Source organism: Saccoglossus kowalevskii, chromosome 1 (assembly GCF_978046115.1).
Source record: "Saccoglossus kowalevskii chromosome 1, keSacKowa6.1, whole genome shotgun sequence".
Lineage (NCBI taxonomy): Eukaryota > Metazoa > Hemichordata > Enteropneusta > Harrimaniidae > Saccoglossus > Saccoglossus kowalevskii.
The window spans coordinates 17,531,535-17,550,122 of NC_140641.1; the positions used below are offsets into that span (position 1 = coordinate 17,531,535).

At 35.9% G+C, this 18,588-nt stretch overlaps 1 protein-coding gene across 1 annotated transcript in view; it reads left to right on the forward strand.

Moving 5' to 3' along the window:
- Nucleotides 1-871: 871 nt before the first annotated feature.
- The window catches only part of LOC100370988 (DNA damage-binding protein 1-like), a 30,750-nt gene continuing 13,033 nt past the window's right edge, over nt 872-18,588 (forward strand). The window contains exons 1-9 of the mRNA XM_085499734.1: nt 872-1,046; nt 5,339-5,487; nt 5,582-5,698; nt 6,397-6,542; nt 9,650-9,725; nt 10,430-10,642; nt 15,038-15,196; nt 17,225-17,308; nt 18,293-18,409. Coding sequence (XP_085355860.1) covers nt 986-1,046; nt 5,339-5,487; nt 5,582-5,698; nt 6,397-6,542; nt 9,650-9,725; nt 10,430-10,642; nt 15,038-15,196; nt 17,225-17,308; nt 18,293-18,409 — 1,122 coding nt within the window. The 5' untranslated portion in view covers nt 872-985. The remainder of the gene's footprint in view (nt 1,047-5,338; nt 5,488-5,581; nt 5,699-6,396; nt 6,543-9,649; nt 9,726-10,429; nt 10,643-15,037; nt 15,197-17,224; nt 17,309-18,292; nt 18,410-18,588) is intronic.

The following is an 18,588-nucleotide window of genomic DNA, read 5'->3' on the forward strand; positions in this document are numbered from 1 at the left end:
TGCTTTAGTGATCGCATTTTGGAAATTGAACTGGGGGGAAGAAGAAAACTAAAACTATCAGCAGCAGAAAGAGTCTGTAAAAATGTGATCAGGGCGATATTGAGGATAAAAAGTATTTTTTTTTTTGAGCTGCTCATATTTTGAAAATGGAAGAAAAATCTAACCGAAAACAGCAAAATTACCTCTACTGAAGCACAGTCCCTCCATGATAGAGGGACTGTGACTGAAGAGAACAAAGACGTAAAGTTCTTTCACTATATCTAAAAAATACCACACACAAAGCATCACCTGTGTTAACCATTGGGTAAGGAGAACCTTTACTTTGATGTATTTACTGTATTTTTATTACTTTTTGATTTATTTGTAGTTATTAGACCTTTTAAATTTGTAGTTATTTTTAGTTGTATTTCTTTTATTTTATTTTATTTTACACTATTTTTACCTTACTGTATCCTTACTCGCTACCACGAACCACAGACTGTTACATGTACTAGTAATGCACTAATAAACCACGGTTACTGACAAATTACCGTGAATACACATAACAATGTGAATATTGGGATGATCATTAAATCTTTGTGGGGGCGACGGCAGAATGCACCATGATAAGCACAAAACTAATGTGAAAGAAAATTGCCAGATCTTTATACCGGAAGTCGGTCACTGTGGTTGTTCAAACTAAAAATAATTTGGACAGAAAATATGCTGGGAAAAAATTACAGCAAATTCATGGAAACAAAAAATTTGCACAAAACAGCCATCGTCCTGCCAGAGATGCTTATGGTACATCCCTTAGTGATTTGTTTTCAAACGTGGCTGCAGAGTTGTTATCACTTGAAAGCATGACTTTTTCCCGCCACCGTCACGCGCATGCGTGTTACGTCCGATAGCCTTCCTTCACAATCAGGCATCCATTTTGTGGCGTTACTTCTCGAAAAAGTGAACTGTCTAGGCAGGTAACTGTACAGAGCCAGTTAATCTCGCAATGGCCCACAACTATATTGTCACGGCACACAAGCCGACCGCAGTGAATGCTTGCGTCACTGGTAAGTGTAAATTTTAAATGAAAGCTTAGAATTCGTGATGTTAACCTTTGTAAACATTGGGGCTGAATGGCCACTGATATTTGTTGCGTGCAGACTAGACATTCTCGTTTACGAATTCACGTGTAATGAATACACGATGGATTGCCACGGGTTGACATCCATCATATAATGGACAATCAAGTTACTGGCGTTCGTCGTGGCGCTGTTTTCATGTATTTTATGGGTCATGTTTTTTCTTACGTCATCAGTGGTCGAAATAGTGTCTGGTTCAGTGATTGGGTATCATTACAGGTTTGAATTAAAGTCCATCGTTTCGTGATTTACTGCCGGTGCAAACGTGATTCGTACGAGTAACTTCCCTGGGACAGTCCTTAACAATCTAACAATAACCCCATCAACTTCTCCCCCGGATGGTTGAAGTGACTGTAAACAAGATAGTATGGGTAATTTACAACTTCTTTCGTATAGTCCCAACAATGTTGCATTATGAAAACTGACAACAACTTGTCCATAGTACCATACCTCAACAAAAATGAATTACATTTAAAAAATGTTGTACATCAACTAGATCACAAAATTAAATGTGGTGAGTTCCGGTGATTTTGAACTGAGAATTTGTAAGATGGGGTTATGTAAGTGTGTATTATGTGATGATTTGATTAGGTGAAGTCAAAGAAACTGAAATGATTGCAAAAAAATTTAAATCAAATCTAATGCAAATTACTGTAAAATGTAAAATTTTCACTGGGTTAGGGTCAGTGTTAAATTTCGCTGATTTACCATTTCAGGCATATTCAGTGGGTTTTAAATTCACGGTTTTATTATTTAGATAATGTTCTATGCTAAATTTTACATAATCACTGGGTTTTAATTTAGCGCATTTTCCAGTCAGCAAAATAAGCGGAAATACAATCCAGTGAATAATTAATCCTTTTACAGTAGCTTGTGTGTGTGAAGAACCAATAAGTGTTCATCTTGGATCGTGTTTTTGAATGTTGCAATATTATTGTTCATTTCTGTTTACGCTTTTGATTATTTTCAACTGCTCACAGTATTTTATAATCATCAGTCAGCTATTAGTCAGATATATGTTTGATTGATGTGCACAGAATGAGATCTCACAAAGTACTTATTATCATGAGATTGTACATGTACTATCATGAGACTTTAATGTCACCACCATATTGTTCTGTACACTAAAACAGCAACATTGCCAGCTAAGTTGCTGACTGGTTTGCTACGCAATTAGAACAAGTTGTGTCAAACCAACCTTATCAGGAGACTATTTAGTGGGGAACTCAGACACATTGAATATAAATGGATGATCACAATGCAATTGCCTTTCAATTTATTTCATTGTTATATGAATTGAAAATATCCAAAATGCACAAGTTCTTGCTATAACTTAACAAATAGATAAACTGTATGCTAATGTAGGTTAATGATTGATGTAAAATATAACAACCCAAAACAAAATGCAATCATTTCCAGTCTCTGGTGATATTCAGACAGTTCAAATATTTTTGAATACTGACTTTTGAAAACTGATTTTGCCAAAATAAAATTCTTCTTGATTCGATTTGGGTAAAGAATTTAATTAATTTAAGCAGTAGCTGTTTCATTTTCTCAAAAACTATTTTGTTCATAGCGATAACAGCTTGTGTTGTACACTGGATGACCCGAAATCCTTTCAATGATACGCCTGTTTCCTGTCACTCTCATTCTGAGGTCCATGGAATACTGTAAAACATGTTTAAATAGCTACATGCAATTTCAACGAATCTTAATTTAGCTAAAGTGTCAACAATCTCATTGTGAGAATATACTTTATTTTAAACATGGAAGGTACTAATGGAAGGAGCCCTCACGCTATTGTTTTAGCTTTACCCTATGATCGTTTGTCAATGTTTGTTCACAAACATTGGTTCTCGTTAGCTCTTAGCACCTTTGTACAATGGGTTACGCTAATCTCGAGCATTCGGTAATATTCGGAGCATGTTCGGAAGCGATAGACGAACTAAGCATGTACAATACTGAAAATGGCGTCTAGTTTGAATGCTGTTTCCGGTGATCTTGGTGAACTTTAATGAAAAATTGAGAGATATAACATCGATTGAAGAAGAACTGATGAACTATTGAACTGATGAACGTAATCAATGATTGCTTGTGACAATAACGATTGCATTATTCAGTGGTACCATTGTCAGTGCGTGGGTTTGACGCCCAAAACTATCAACATTTTTGACCACCGGACATCGGCGAACACCACCAGAAAAGATAGTATCAAAAGAAGGGCATGCCTAAACACTTTCTCTGTGATAAATTTTTTTAGGAGTCCTTAGGAATTTTTGTTGTAGACACTCGAAATCTTGTTCTTGTTACAGTTGCTAATAATTTAAAACATGTGAAATCTGTGAAGTCAAACATTCATCTGTTTTGTCCCTTCACATCTAAACAAACCCAGTGCGCATGTGTAATGACCGTAGTTTCAGAATGCGTATATATTTTATGGTCACATTGAAAAATCGGCGTGGTTGTATCATATTTACGCTAACTCGCTACTTGTGTAAACAATCGCAAACTATCACCGACATCAGAGATGAGCTAGACAATGTCCTCATCAGGCTTTACTTGGGTTGAAACAAAAAAAAATAAGCCTGTTAAGAAGCTTAAGTGGCCACTTAAGAGGCGTTGTGGCTCCTTCCGTTTGTACCTTCCACGTTTTAAATTAGTAACATTGTGAATTAACATGTATTACCCTTGTCTTACATGTATAGATAAATCCTTGTTTGGACAAGTCCAACAATAAACTACCTTAGATGTGAATTTTGATTTATCCTAAGATGTGAACTATGATTTATCCTTATGCTGCCAGCCACATGTACATTTACATTTGCATATTTGCAGTTTGAAAAAATATTATGCATATTTAGCATTGGTAATTTTTTACAATTTTTATTTTTTACTGAAAAGCTGTATCGAAATGTGTCAACATTGTCTGTGTTCAGAAGGTATGGTTGAATTATTTACGAGTGTCATGTATGCACAATAATTAATCAATCTGTCGTCGTTTTAGAACTCATGAATTGTTTATTCATTAATCTTGATACATGTACTTCCCATTAAAGTCGAGACAGGAGAAAAACGAAGAAAAAATACATTTTTCAAACAAATCTCAGATTACGCAACGTTATTATATCACATTATTTATTTATCGTTAATTTTGATTTCTTGTGGCAATGCCTTTGGTGTGTAATTTCAGTTTATTTTCAAGCTCCAGCTGTGGGTAACATGCTGCTGTACATTTACATAACTTGGCTAAGTGATGGACGACGAAAGACGATTTCATTTGCAATTTTCACATATAAGGGTCTTGAATATATTTGTGGGATATGCCATTTTATCATTATATGCCATTTTATCAAGTTATCATTCACTATTGATGAAATTCCTTCTTTTTGTCAGTTTCTGTAAGACATACTACATTGTACTTTTCACAAAAAAAGGTTTTCATTTACATTTGATAATAAATAAGCTGTTAGTTCATAACCAAATATGAAGAAACGTTTAAATCTATTTTTATGAAAAACTATTGTGGCACTTGAAAATGTCATCTATCAACACTTTCCATCAAGCTGAAACACAAATTACGATGTTAATTTGTCGTGAAATGGGCTAAAAAAATGCTGTCTCGTAGACAGTTTTATGAGTCTGAATTTTGTGTTATGGCCATTAAAATGTGGACACTTCCATGAGTCTGGAAAGTTTCACTGAGTTTAGTACATCGCAAGAACTAAGCTACACATGCAAATGCAAACATTCAGAAACTGCCAGTTCTGTCCACTGCTATTGAATAGCAGTTCCTGATTCCTGAATTACTGTCAGACATGATGTAATTATATTTGCGCATACATAACCTATCAAGCAACGGGCAAGGGTCAAAAGAACATCGTCAGGCATGCAGCCCCGGAAGAAATCAGCGGCATATTTAAACAAGTTTTTAAAAATAGTGGAGTGAATGAGTGTGGGTGGGTACAGGCGAAAGCAGCTAGAAGTACTATCTAAGACAGTTGAGAGATTTGGATTTCAAGTTGAAAATGATGAGCTGCTCAGCCATTGATGGGAGTTTTTATTATGTGTAATTAACGTTTGATTCATAATCATAATTGCAGTAAATTTACCTATGTCGGCACTCGACCAATTCTATGAGTTAGTGATATCGGGTATGGTTGTACAATGTACCAATATTGTATTGTATTGTACTAATTATTCGTCTTTGTTACAATTTTCAGGTAATTTCACCTCTTCAGGCGATTTGAACTTAATTATTGCCAAAAACACTCGACTAGAAATTTATGTTGTCACACCTGAAGGGCTGAGGCCGATCAAGGAGATTGGAATGTACGGTAGAATTGCTGTCATGGAATTATTTAGACCGCCTGTAAGTTTCCAAATGTCCAACTTTTCGTTCATGGTAGTTTCTTTTCGATTGTTTTTTTTTTTGTACGTCTATTACAATTTGTATTGTTTTACAGGGTGAAAATAAAGATCTATTGTTTATCCTCACCTCCCGTTACAATGCGAGTATATTAGAATATAAACAAACTGCTGACAAAGTGGAGATTATTACAAGAGCTCATGGCAGTGTTCAGGTAAGTTTTTTTGTTTAACTATAAACCGTATTTGCATTTGCTGTGATCCGTATTGGAAAGGCATGTGTTATGTATTACATTGTTATCTGTGAAAGTTTTTTTTAGGTTCCTTCTTTTTAAAGAAACTTTCTGGGGGGGGGGGGCATAGCATACCTTTTTTGGCTTTTTCAGCTTTTCAGGCATTTTTTACCAAAACTGACTTTACTATATCATAGTCTCTGTAGAATGTATGACTACCGGTATATAATTGTTTATGTATTTTCTCAAATCATGTTAGTCACTGACATTATAAATTAGTCCATGCTTGGCCACCATTGAAATACCATGCTTGGCCAATGAAATACCATGCTTGGCCAATGAAATACCATGCTTGGCCAATGGAAATACCATGCTTGGCCAATGGAAATACCATGCTTGGCCAATGAAATACCATGCTTGGCCAATAGAAATACCATGCTTGGCCAATGAAATACCATGCTTGGCCAATGAAATACCATGCTTGGCCAATGGAAATACCATGCTTAACCAATGAAATACGATGCTTGGCCAATGAAATACCATGCTTGGCCAATGGAAATACCATGCTTGGCCAATGAAATACCATGCTTGGCCAATGGAAATACCATGCGTAGGTCACTGAAATGTTTGGGCATTCATTATGACACTAATGTGATATCTATATTTTTGTTATGTACTAGGATCGTATTGGTCGTCCTTCAGAAACTGGAATCATTGGTATCATCGACCCAGAATGCCGTGTGATTGGTCTACGTTTATACGATGGTTTGTTTAAAGTCATACCATTAGAAAGGGACAACAAGGAACTCAAAGCATTTAATATCAGGTAAATGGTTATTACTAGTATTTTGTTGTTTCACAGATTCTTATTTCTGGCAAGGGCGGACTGAATTTTATATCCAACTGTTCAAATTGCATTGAGGCAACTGAACATTCAGAGGTACTAGTGGTGATTTTGTTTCATTTTTATAGACACACGCCCGATAGTCTGAAAATGGATATTTATAATTTGACCACCATGTGTCTGTTCATAGTAATGAAATTGTACTGAAAACAAAGAATGTGATTCTGTCATTTCTTTAACCTAGTACAGTAGAGCTAGTAAATGTAAAAATTTCACAAAATCAAAATATGCATTGTGCTTAGTTCATAGTTCAAGTTTATTTGTGATAATGAAATACTGGTCATAACCACGAGATGTGTTTTTACAGCCATATTGAATTTTATTAAATTTTGTGTGTAGTGTGCTGTGTGGTACAGACAACCAGAGAACAGCAGACCACCAATTAACCTTTTCACCACCAGTTCCCTTTTATAGCTCCACTGTCGACTTTGTCGAGCGGAGCTTATCATATGAGTGATTGTCCGTCGTCGTCGGTGTCAATGTTTTACTTTTTCGACTTCTTCTTGAAAACTACAAGCCTGAATGCTTTGATACTTGGTGTATATGTACCTTGGGTAGACCTCTCTCAGATTTGTTCATTTCATGATCATATCTTCAATTCTCTAATTTTGGTGAATATTTTCGTCATTTTTGGTAAAAAGTTGATATTTTTGACTTCTTGTTAAAAACAGCAAGTCCAATTGCTTTGATATAACATATATAGGTACTACATGTGGACCTCTCTCAGATTTGTTCATTTTGTAATGATATCTTTAATTCTCTAATTTGGGTGAATATTTTTGTCATATTTGGTAAAAAGTGATATTTTCAACTTCTTGTTAAAAACAGCAAGTCCAATTACTTTGATATAACATATATAGGTACTACATATGGACCTCTCTCAGATTTGTTCATTTTGTAATGATATCTTTAATTCTCTAATTTTGGTGAATATTTTTGTCATTTTTGGTAAAAAGTGATATTTCCGACTTCTTGTTAAAAACCGCAAATCCAATTGCTTTGATGTAACACATATAGGTACTACATGTGGACCTCTCAGATTTGTTCATTTTGTAATGATAGAATTAATTCTCTAATTTTGGTGATTATTTTTGTCATTTTTGGTGAAAAGTGATATTTTCTTGTTAAAAACCACAATCATTTGTGGTGAAAAATGATATTTTTGAATTCTTGTTGAAAACAGCAAGTCCCATTGCATTGATACTGTAAAATCTGTATTAGAATCCGCGGCTTCTATTAAAATGGTACAATCCAATAGAGGGTGTGCGGCTTCTATTAGAGCATCTACACATATGAGAAATGATGATTTTTTTGGTTCCCAATTGTTTAAAAAGAATGGGTGCGACTTCTATTAGGGATGCGGCTTCTAATACAGATTTTACGGTACTATGCATATTGTTCATTTTCTAATGATATCTTCTGTTCTTTAATTGAAATGTGCAATGCTAACATCGGAGCTATCTCAGCCAAGAGGCTGCTTGTTCATTACAAATTCACAAAATAGTCCTGTTTATAGTCTGCAATTTCCTTCAAAAGAGTGGGGCAAAAATAGCAAAATTTTTTGAGTAAAAACTGAAAATTGATTTAAATTTTGTCTGTTGGCTCCAAAGTTAGGGTTCATTTCCAGAAAAATTGAAGGACATAAGAAAAAAGTGCAGACAAATTTTGGCGAGAACGGTTAATACTATAGTACAATAGAATGTAGTTTTTAGTCCCCGTTCGGACGTAGTCCGAAAACTGGGACTTATGTTTTGCCCTGTGTGCATCCATGCATGCGTCCGTGATCACCTGTATCTCGAACATGCATGGACCGATTAAGTTCAAACTTCACTCATACATCACATATTATATGGGACATATGCACATGCATTTTTTTCATGATCCGATTAACGATACCCGAATAGCGGCCATTTTAAGGCCGAAAATGCATTGAAATCGCACATTTTCACCATTCCGGACCCGGATCTCAGTTATGCATGAATGGATTTTGTTCAAATTTGGTACATACATTAAACATAATAGGAGCTTGATGCACGTCATTTTTTTTTTTTGGATCGGGTTTGAAATGGCCGACTGGCGGCCATTTTGTTTTAAAGAATTCAGTTCTGGATCCGTATCTGAGACGTGCCTGGATTGATCGAGTTCAAACTTCACACACACAAGGTTCATCATGTCACAAATATGTATGTGCATTTGTTTCATGATCTCATTAACGATAGCCAAATGGCGGCAACTTTAAGGCCGAAAATGCATTGAAATCGCACATTTTCACAATATCGGACCCTGATCTCAGTTATGCATGGATGGATTTTGTTCAAATTTGGTACATACATTAAACATAATAGGACCTTGATGCACGTAATTTTTTTGGGGGGATCAAGTTTGAAATGACCGACTGGCGGCCATTTTGTTTTAAAGAATTTAGTTCTGGATCTGTAGCCGAGACATGTCTGGATTGATCAAGTTCAAACTTCACACACACATGGTACATCATGTTACAAATAGATATGTACATTTGTTACATGATCCTCTGAATGATGGCCATTTTAAGGCCGAAAATGCATCAAAATGATGTATTTTCACAATTCCGGAACCGGATTTCAGTCATGCATGCATGCATATGTGTTGTACATATGCAGGTGCATTTCGGATCAGACCACTGAAAGTGGTCTGAGATTTCGGTCATGATCTGCTTTGAATGTATATGTCACTCAAATATGAACGGAACGGGGACGTGTCATTGACAATGACTTGACGACAATTCTGTTTATTTAGTACCCCAGTAACTTTTATTAATTATGGTAAAATATTTTGTGGTGGCCCATATTTATTCTGAGAGCATTCGAGCCATTGTTTGATTGGAAGTTCATTTTGTATTTTTAACGCATACAATGTAATAGTTTTAGAAAGGATTTTCATGCTGTAGCTATTAATATTTATTAATAATACATATTAATAATATTTATTAATAATACATATTAATAATATTTATTATCATTGTATTATTATATTATTATCATTTATTTCAGACTTGAAGAGCTTCATGTTATCGATGTCAGATTTCTCCATGGATGTATGGTGCCAACTGTTGCATTTGTACACCAGGTAAATTTTCATGTCATATTTGCGGTTTTATTATCGTAAGACGTATACTATATTTGCATATGCGCTTTTGTGAATGATTATATCCATTGGGTAAATTAGTCTTATAATTTAGTATACAATAATTATTCTTTTGTATCATGAGAGATAGAGTTGGTCGGTCATTTGCATATGAAAATTTCTGCTTACAACTTTTTAATGAGTATGAAATGTGTGTGCGTTTTCGCCATTCTGTGCATGTATGGAATGTCTGTTGTCAGTAGCTCAAGTTAGCTTGAGAGCTAAATCAAGGAACTAAACAGGTGTAATTAATAGATTAACTTAATAGATTAAGTACTAGCAAATCAAATTCTACATAGGTAGGTCTCTAAAGCATGGGTTTTGGTTCACTTAGTGTGCTTTTTTTGACTCGGCAGTAATAACGTAAATTATCCTAAAAGTTTTCCTCGTAAAGATGTTTATTTGCTGTTTAACAAAGAAGCTTAGCACTGAACTCAAAGGAAAGTAGACTTAAAGTAAGATTTAGATCATGTTATATTTATAATGTCCTTTGATAGTTGTAAGCAGAAATTTTTTTATATGCAGTTGAGTGATTTGGTAAATGAGTGAGAATGATTGACGGATAAAGGTCCTTTCACACTTCACAACAGGTATAATTGTTGTTGTGCTGAATTTTTTTTGAGTAACATTTTGTGCTACCATTGTAGGATCCACAGGGAAGACATCTTAAGACATATGAGATTGCCTTGAGGGATAAAGAATTCACTAAGGGTCCTTGGAAGCAAGACAATGTGGAAACTGAAGCCAGTATGGTGATTTCGGTTCCACAGCCATTTGGTGGAGTTCTAATTATTGGACAAGAATCTATTACATACCATAAAGGGGATAACTATGTTGCTATTGCCCCTCCTATGATAAAGGTGAGTGATACCTTGTCTGGCCAGTGATATAAATAGGGTGATACTATTGCTCTTCTTATGATACAATTACATGATGCTATTGCCCTGCTTATGATACAAGTAAATGATACTATTGCCCTGCTTATGATACAAGTAAATGATACTATTGCCCTGCTTATGATACAAGTAAATGATACTATTGCCCTGCTTATGATACAAGTAAATGATACTATTGCCCTGCTTATGATACAATTACATGATACCAGGGTTCTCCACAAGGGGTTTTTACAGGGCGCCGCGCCCTGTTATCTGAAATTGGCGCCCTGTTTAAATTGTCAGCGCCCTGTTATATTTCCTGTGCGCCCTGCATGGTCCCATACAAAGAATTGTTTACAAAACAGGCCAACACTCATTGTCTTCCGAAGATGATTCATCGTGCTCAGGGTAACTGGTTCATTGTTTTAAGGTGCAACTGTGAAAATTCCGGTTTGTTATCGTAGCAGGTCACCGTGAGGTGATAACACCACCAAACAAAAAGTTACAAGTTGTTTCAACACGATTAAAAATGAACATGTGGCCCAGAAAAGTGTATTACCGTGCCCATATTTTTACTGCCAGGGTGACGTCAAATATATAAAATTGTTATCGGTAAAACCATTCGTTAAACATAAGGTCTATGGTTAAACCCAAGTTCACGCCGTGACTAGGTAGCGACAACATCGTCACCGCCGAGTGGAACAAAGGCAGCAACTGGGCAGCTATGCACTTGCATGATCGGTAAACGACCAGCGCAGCCGACGTACCATCACAGACATTGCTGATCACCAAGAAGTCCACACGAATGCTTGCTTGAACATGTAAATGTTTACATTTAAATGTCACTATTTAAAGTTGAATTTTCTTTAAATCACGATTTAAAAACCCCGGTAAAACGGCCATGCTTTCAACTCGCATCATAAGTGGAAGAAATAAATTTACTTGTGTTCTTTTGGAACAAATATTCTGATTGGTTGTTTTTCGCGTCAATGCGTGGCTTTGGCCAATCAAAAGCATCGTTGCATAGTATCAGGGTGCACACAGTAAAATGAACTGTTTCCGGGTCATAGATGTTTTCAACGAAGCAGACATCAACAAACTTTCGATTCGAATGAAAATTATTCTTTTAAATATGTATTTTGTTTTTTTTATACCTAATTCTATTATTTTTGATAGTAACTGTTAACTGCAGATCGAAAATCTTCTATTGTGTATATTTTATTTCGTTTGATCACCTTGGTTTTTGGTGCCATTCATGCAAGTTTTTTAATGAACCAATTGCGAACGTTTGTGCGACATATATTTTATTTTGCTTCGTCCAAATAAATATAAATCATCAATATAAATTTTTGCTAATAATTAAATAAAGCATGTATGTATCTATTTGGGAAAATAAATTAACAAACTTGTTACGTTTTTTTCTGGACGCGATCATTACTTGTAAACAACTGATGTCGCCGCTTGAGGAATCGTGCAGCTAAAATCAGCTGATTGTACGTGCTGACGTTTACTTAATAATAGCTCTTCAAAATTCCTATTCATTTTGTAATAATAAATATATATTATGCATATGTAATAATATGTAGATTAATAGATTTTTTGGTTTCTATTTTTCAACATCCTTGCCAATGATGCACGTTACAAATGTGCCACGCCCACTTCACATTGGCGCGCCAGGGTTCTCCACGAGGAGTTTTTACAGGGCGCCGCGCCCTGTTATCTGAAATTGGCGCCCTGTTTAAATTGTCAGCGCCCTGTTATATTTCCTGTGCGCCCTGCATGGTCCCATACAAAGATTTGTTTACAAAACAGGCCAACACTCATTGTCTTCCGAAGATGATTCATCGTGCTCAGGGTAACTGGTTCATTGTTTTAGGGTGCAACTGTGAAAATTCCGGTTTGTTATCGTAGCAGGTCACCGTGATGTGATAACACCACCAAACAAAAAGTTACAAGTTTTTTCAACACGATTAAAAATGAACATGTGGCCCAGAAAAGTGCATTACCGTACCCATATTTTTACTGCCAGGGTGACGTCAAATATATAAAATCGTTATCGGTAAAACCATTCGTTAAACATAAGGTCTATGGTGAAAACCAAGTTCACGCTGTGACTAGGTAGCGGCAAAATCGTCACCGCCGAGTGGAACAAAGGCAGCAACCGGGCAGCTATGCACTTGCATGATCGGTAAACGACCAGCGCAGCCGACGTACCATCACAGACATTGCTGATCACCAAGAAGTCCACACGAATGCTTGCTTGAACATGTAAATGTTTACATTTAAATGTCACTATTTAAAGTTGAATTTTCTTTAAATCACGATTTAAAAACCCCGGTAAAACGGCCATGCTTTCAACTCTCATCATAAGTGGAAGAAATAAATTTACTTGTGTTCTTTTGGAACAAATATTCTGATTGGTTGTTTTTCGCGTCAATGCGTGGCTTTGGCCAATCAAAAGCATCGTTACATAGTATCAGGGTGCACACAGTAAAATAAACTGTTTCCGGGTCATAGCTGTTTTCAACGAAGCAGACATCAACAAACTTTCGATTCGAATGAAAATTATTCTTTTAAATATGTATTTTGTTTTTTTATACCTAATTCTATTATTTTTGATAGTAACTGTTAACTGCAGATCGAAAATCTTCTATTGTGTACATTTTATTTCGTTTGATCACCTTGCTTTTTGGTGCCATTCATGCAAGTTTTTTAATGAACCAATTACGAACGTTTGTGCGACATATATTTTATTTTGCTTCGTCCAAATAAATATAAATCATAAATATAAATTTTTGCTAATAATTAAATAAAGCATGTATGTATCTATTTGGGAAAATAAATTAACAAACTTGTTACGTTTTTTTCTGGACGCGATCATTACTTGTAAACAACTGATGTCGCCGCTTGAGGAATCGTGCAGCTAAAATCAGCTGATTGTACCATGGAACTAAGGGGTTTATAGTTCCATGATTGTACGTACGTTTACTTAATAGCTCTTCAAAATTCCTATTCATTTTGTAATAATAAATATATATTATGCATATGTAATACTATGTAGATTAATAGATTTTTTGGTTTCCATTTTTCAACATCCTTGCCAATGATGCACGTTACAAATGTGCCACGCCCACTTCACATTGGCGCGCCCTGTTTAATTTTCAAACCGTGGAGAACCCTGCGCGCCCTGTTTAATTTTCAAACCGTGGAGAACCCTGGATACTATTGCCCTGCTTATGATACAATTACATGATACTATTGCCCTGCTTATGATACAAGTAAATGATACTATTGCCCTGCTTATGATACAAGTAAATGATACTATTGCCCTGCTTATGATACAAGTAAATGATACTATTGCCCTGCTTATGATACAAGTAAATGATACTATTGCCCTGCTTATGATACAAGTAAATGATACTATTGCCCTGCTTATGATACAAGTAAATGATACTATTGCCCTGCTTATGATACAAGTAAATGATACTATTGCCCTGCTTATGATACAAGTAAATGATACTCTTGCCCTGCTTATGATACAAGTAAATGATACTCTTGCCCTGCTTATGATACAAGTAAATGATACTATTGCCCTGCTTATGATACAAGTAAATGATACTATTGCCCTGCTTATGATACAAGTAAATGATACTATTGCCCTGCTTATGATACAAGTAAATGATACTATTGCCCTGCTTATGATACAAGTAAATGATATTATTGCCCTGCTTATGATACAAGTAAATGATACTATTGCCCTGCTTATGATACAAGTAAATGATACTATTGCCCTGCTTATGATACAAGTAAATGATACTATTGCCCTGCTTATGATACAAGTAAATGATACTATTGCCCTGCTTCGGGTACAAGTAATTGATACTATTGCCCTGCTTATGATACAAGTACATGATGCTATTGCCCTGCTTATGATACAAGTACATGATGCTATTGCCCTGCTTATGATACAAGTAAATGATACTATTGCCCTGCTTATGATACAAGTAAATGATGCTATTACCCTGCTTATGATACAAGTAAATGATACTATTGCCCTGCTTATAATACAAGTAAATGATACTATTGCCCTGCTTATGATACAAGTAAATGATACTATTGCCCTGCTTATGATACAAGTAAATGATACTCTTGCCCTGCCTGTTTTATGAAGGTGACTTTTGCACTACCTTAGTATGGTATAAAGGTGAGTGATATATTGCCCTACCTATGATGTTAATGGGAGATCTACTATTGCCCTGCCTATGATGTAAAAGGGAGTGCTACTATTGCTCTGGTATAATTGTGAGTGATATTATTACATAAGATAAACCAGCAGATCATGCTTGTTTTGTTCTAAATATGTCATTGTTATACCTTCAGCAAAGTACCATTGTATGTCATGGTCGCGTTGATTCCAACGGTTCTCGGTACCTACTCGGTGATATGGCGGGTCGTCTATTCATGCTGCTTTTAGAAAAAGAAGAGATGATGGATGGAACAATCAATGTGAAAGACCTCAAAGTGGAATTATTGGGAGAGGTATGATATTAATCTTTTTTAGCTCCGCTGTCGACTTTGTCGAGCGAAGCTTATCATATGAGTGATTGTCCGTCGTCGTCCGTGTCAATGTTTTACTTTTTCGACTTCTTCTTGAAAACTAGAAGCCTGAATGCTTTGATACTTGGTGTATATGTAACTTGGGTAGACCTCTCTCAAATTTGTTCATTTCATGATGATGTCTTCAATTCTCTAATTTTGGTGAATATTTTTGTCATTTTTAGTAAAAAGTGATATTTTCGACTTCTTGTTGAAAACCGCAAGTGCAATTGCTTTGATATTACATATATAGGTACTACATGTGGACCTCTCTCAGATTTGTTCATTTTGTAATGATGTCTTTAATTCTCTAATTTTGGTGAATATTTTTGTCATTTTTAGTAAAAAGTGATATTTTCGACTTCTTGTTGAAAACCGCAAGTCCGATTGCTTTGATATTACATATATAGGTACTACACGTCGACCTCTCTCAGATTTGTTCATTTTGTAATGATATCTTCAATTCTCTAATTTTGGTGAATATTTTTGTAATTTTTGGTAAAAAGTGATATTTTCGACTTCTTGTTAAAAATCAATAGTTCAATTGCTTTGATATTACATATATAGGTACTACATGTGGAACTCTCTCAGATTTGTTCATTTTGTGATGATATCTTCAATTCTCTAATTAATTTATTTTGGTGAATATTTTTGTAATTTTTGGTAAAAAGTGATATTTTCGACTTCTTGTTAAAAACTGTAAGTCCGATTGCTTTGATACTACAGTGGCCCCTCGCTAAGTCGCGGGTGTTGGGATCCAAGCAAAAACCGCGACTTATCGAGGGCCGCGACTTACCGAGGGACGTCGTGAAAGAGGGAGGTCGTGCATTGATAAACATATAAAAAGCACATATAAACCCTCGGTTTAGTTAATTGATGTATCATCACATGTGTCAGGCAGTATTCGAATAAAATCATGCTTATGTTTGCTGTAAACATTGCGTTGATTATTTTGTTTGTGTCTGATATTATGTGGGCCGCTTGCTGTTGCTTGCGACTTTGACGGTAACAGCTTCCAAAATAAACCAGTTTCATCGCAATCATAAACATGTTCGTCAAAATAACCACCTTCATAGATAATTTCTCTCAGTTTTTCGGGAAAAGTTCCGACAGGTAGACAGATATGAGTTGTATGCTTTGCATTGGGTGATGGGACCAGATAGTGGAGTTCCGGCAGACCGTTCTTAAAGAAACGTAAACAGCTTTATCGGTGTCATCATTGTCGGACACTTTCGCTTGTTTTTCTGTTCAGTCCCGCCTCTTGGTCAACTTTGAAAACAAATTTACTTTTCATTTTTTACCCACCCACGAATAGTGGGCTCAACCACGTGCAACCCTTAACTTGGTTTGACATGGTCGATCGCCGTGTAGTTTATGGCGTACGAACAGGCTGTATAGCTTTCGCTTTGACATGCTGCTCAATTGAGAAATAGAGATCAGAATTCTATGAATTCAACTCATTGTAGCGAGTTTTTGTAGAGGTATACCAAAATGGGACTGGCCAAGAAGTACGTACGGTCACTACTCGACACCCCTGTTGACACCTTGAGTAAGGCCACTGTTGCTCATTGCGTCTCAGCAATTGACGGACAGTGGGTGTTAAGTTGTCTCTTTAACGGTTAGTTAAAAACACTATGCCACGAAACATTAGTCTTTGTACTTCAAAATTGCTGTCAAAACACAATAGAAATTTTGGGAGCCATCCAAGTACCCGCGACTTAGCCGAATCGCGACTTACCGAGGCGCGACTTAGCGAGGGGCCACTGTATTCATATTGTTCATTTTCTAATGATGTCTTCAGTTCTTTAATTGAAATGTGCATTGCTAACAGCGGAGCTATCTCAGCCGATAGGCTGCTTGTTTTCCTCTCTGTACCTATATTTATCTGGATTATTGTTTGTCGCAGACCTTTCCTCTAGAGCTAACTATTGTCTATATAGAAAACTAATTCTGTTTCTCTTTAAATTACAGACTGCTATAGCAGAATGTTTGACATATTTAGATAATGGTGTTGTCTACGTTGGCTCCAGACTGGGTGATTCACAGTTAGTAAAGGTGTGTGTTCAATTCCTGCGTTTAGACTAAATATGAGCACCAGGTCTTTGTAATTTACATAACACTACAATATTTTTTGATTTTTACTGACTCTCAAAAATATGTCTCCTGGAAAATGCCAGTCATTTACATTGTAGGAGTCACATATACATGTACAAAACGAATGACCCTAATAAATAACTTTCGATGCCACCCACTAATTATTTATTATTTATTTATTTGTAATTATTTATTAGGGCCATTTGCTCTGAGATGCATGTTGATAACACTGCTGCTACATGTGCGTATGTACAGTGACTCCTATGAGTCAGTAAAAATCACAAAATATTCTCATCCTATAAAACCATGGAAAAAAAAAATTTCCATCAGTGAAAATAGTATGCTGAACTGAAAGCCTTTTCACATAGCAGAAAAGACAGCAGGTGACGTTTTACCCAGTAAATCACCAGTAGCACAGTTGTTGTTGCACCAAGTGCAAGATGCTGGTTTTCGTGGATCAAGTATTAATTAAAATCCTGCTTGAGGAGTAAACACCAAAAATGGGTCAACCTGGATGACTGTCTCTGACTCGAGCAGGAGTCCAAAGCTCTCCTGTTTGAGTTGTGACTTTAGAGAAGATAGGTGGGGTGGTAAAAGATCAAGAGGGGTTGTAATGTTTTGGGGTTTTAGAAGGCCTGGTTCATGCAACGAAGCTGCCACAAACACATTATGAGAGGAATATTGTCACATAGTCCACTCAACTAGTCCCAAACATGGATTATGGTTACAGTGTCAAAATGGTGGATATGCTCAGTAAGCTTTTGCACTTGCACGTACATAAAATGGAAAAATTAAAAGTCCCTTGGCCAGCAGAAAAAGGTCCAAAAAAACGACATTTACCTGTCCTGTCTCCAGATCTACTGGTACTTTCATTTAGCTAAAATATTTACAGTCTTTTATGTTGATTTCACTGTTTGATGTTGATTTCTTTTTTGTGTTTGAAAGTTGAACATTGATCCCAATGAGCAAGGTTCTTATGTGCAAGTGATGGAGACATTTATAAACCTAGGACCTATTGTTGATATGGTTGTTGTAGACTTGGAAAGGCAAGGACAGGGACAGGTAAGTGAGGCATATTCTAATAATGATTGGAATATTAATATACTTTAAAGTATGTGCTTTTATTTTTTGTACAGAATGCCGTCAACGCAATATTTAGTTACAAGTGAAATAATGATAATATTAAAACCATCATTTGCCTAAATTTTGTAAAACAACAGAAATGCCCGTAATTGTGAAAA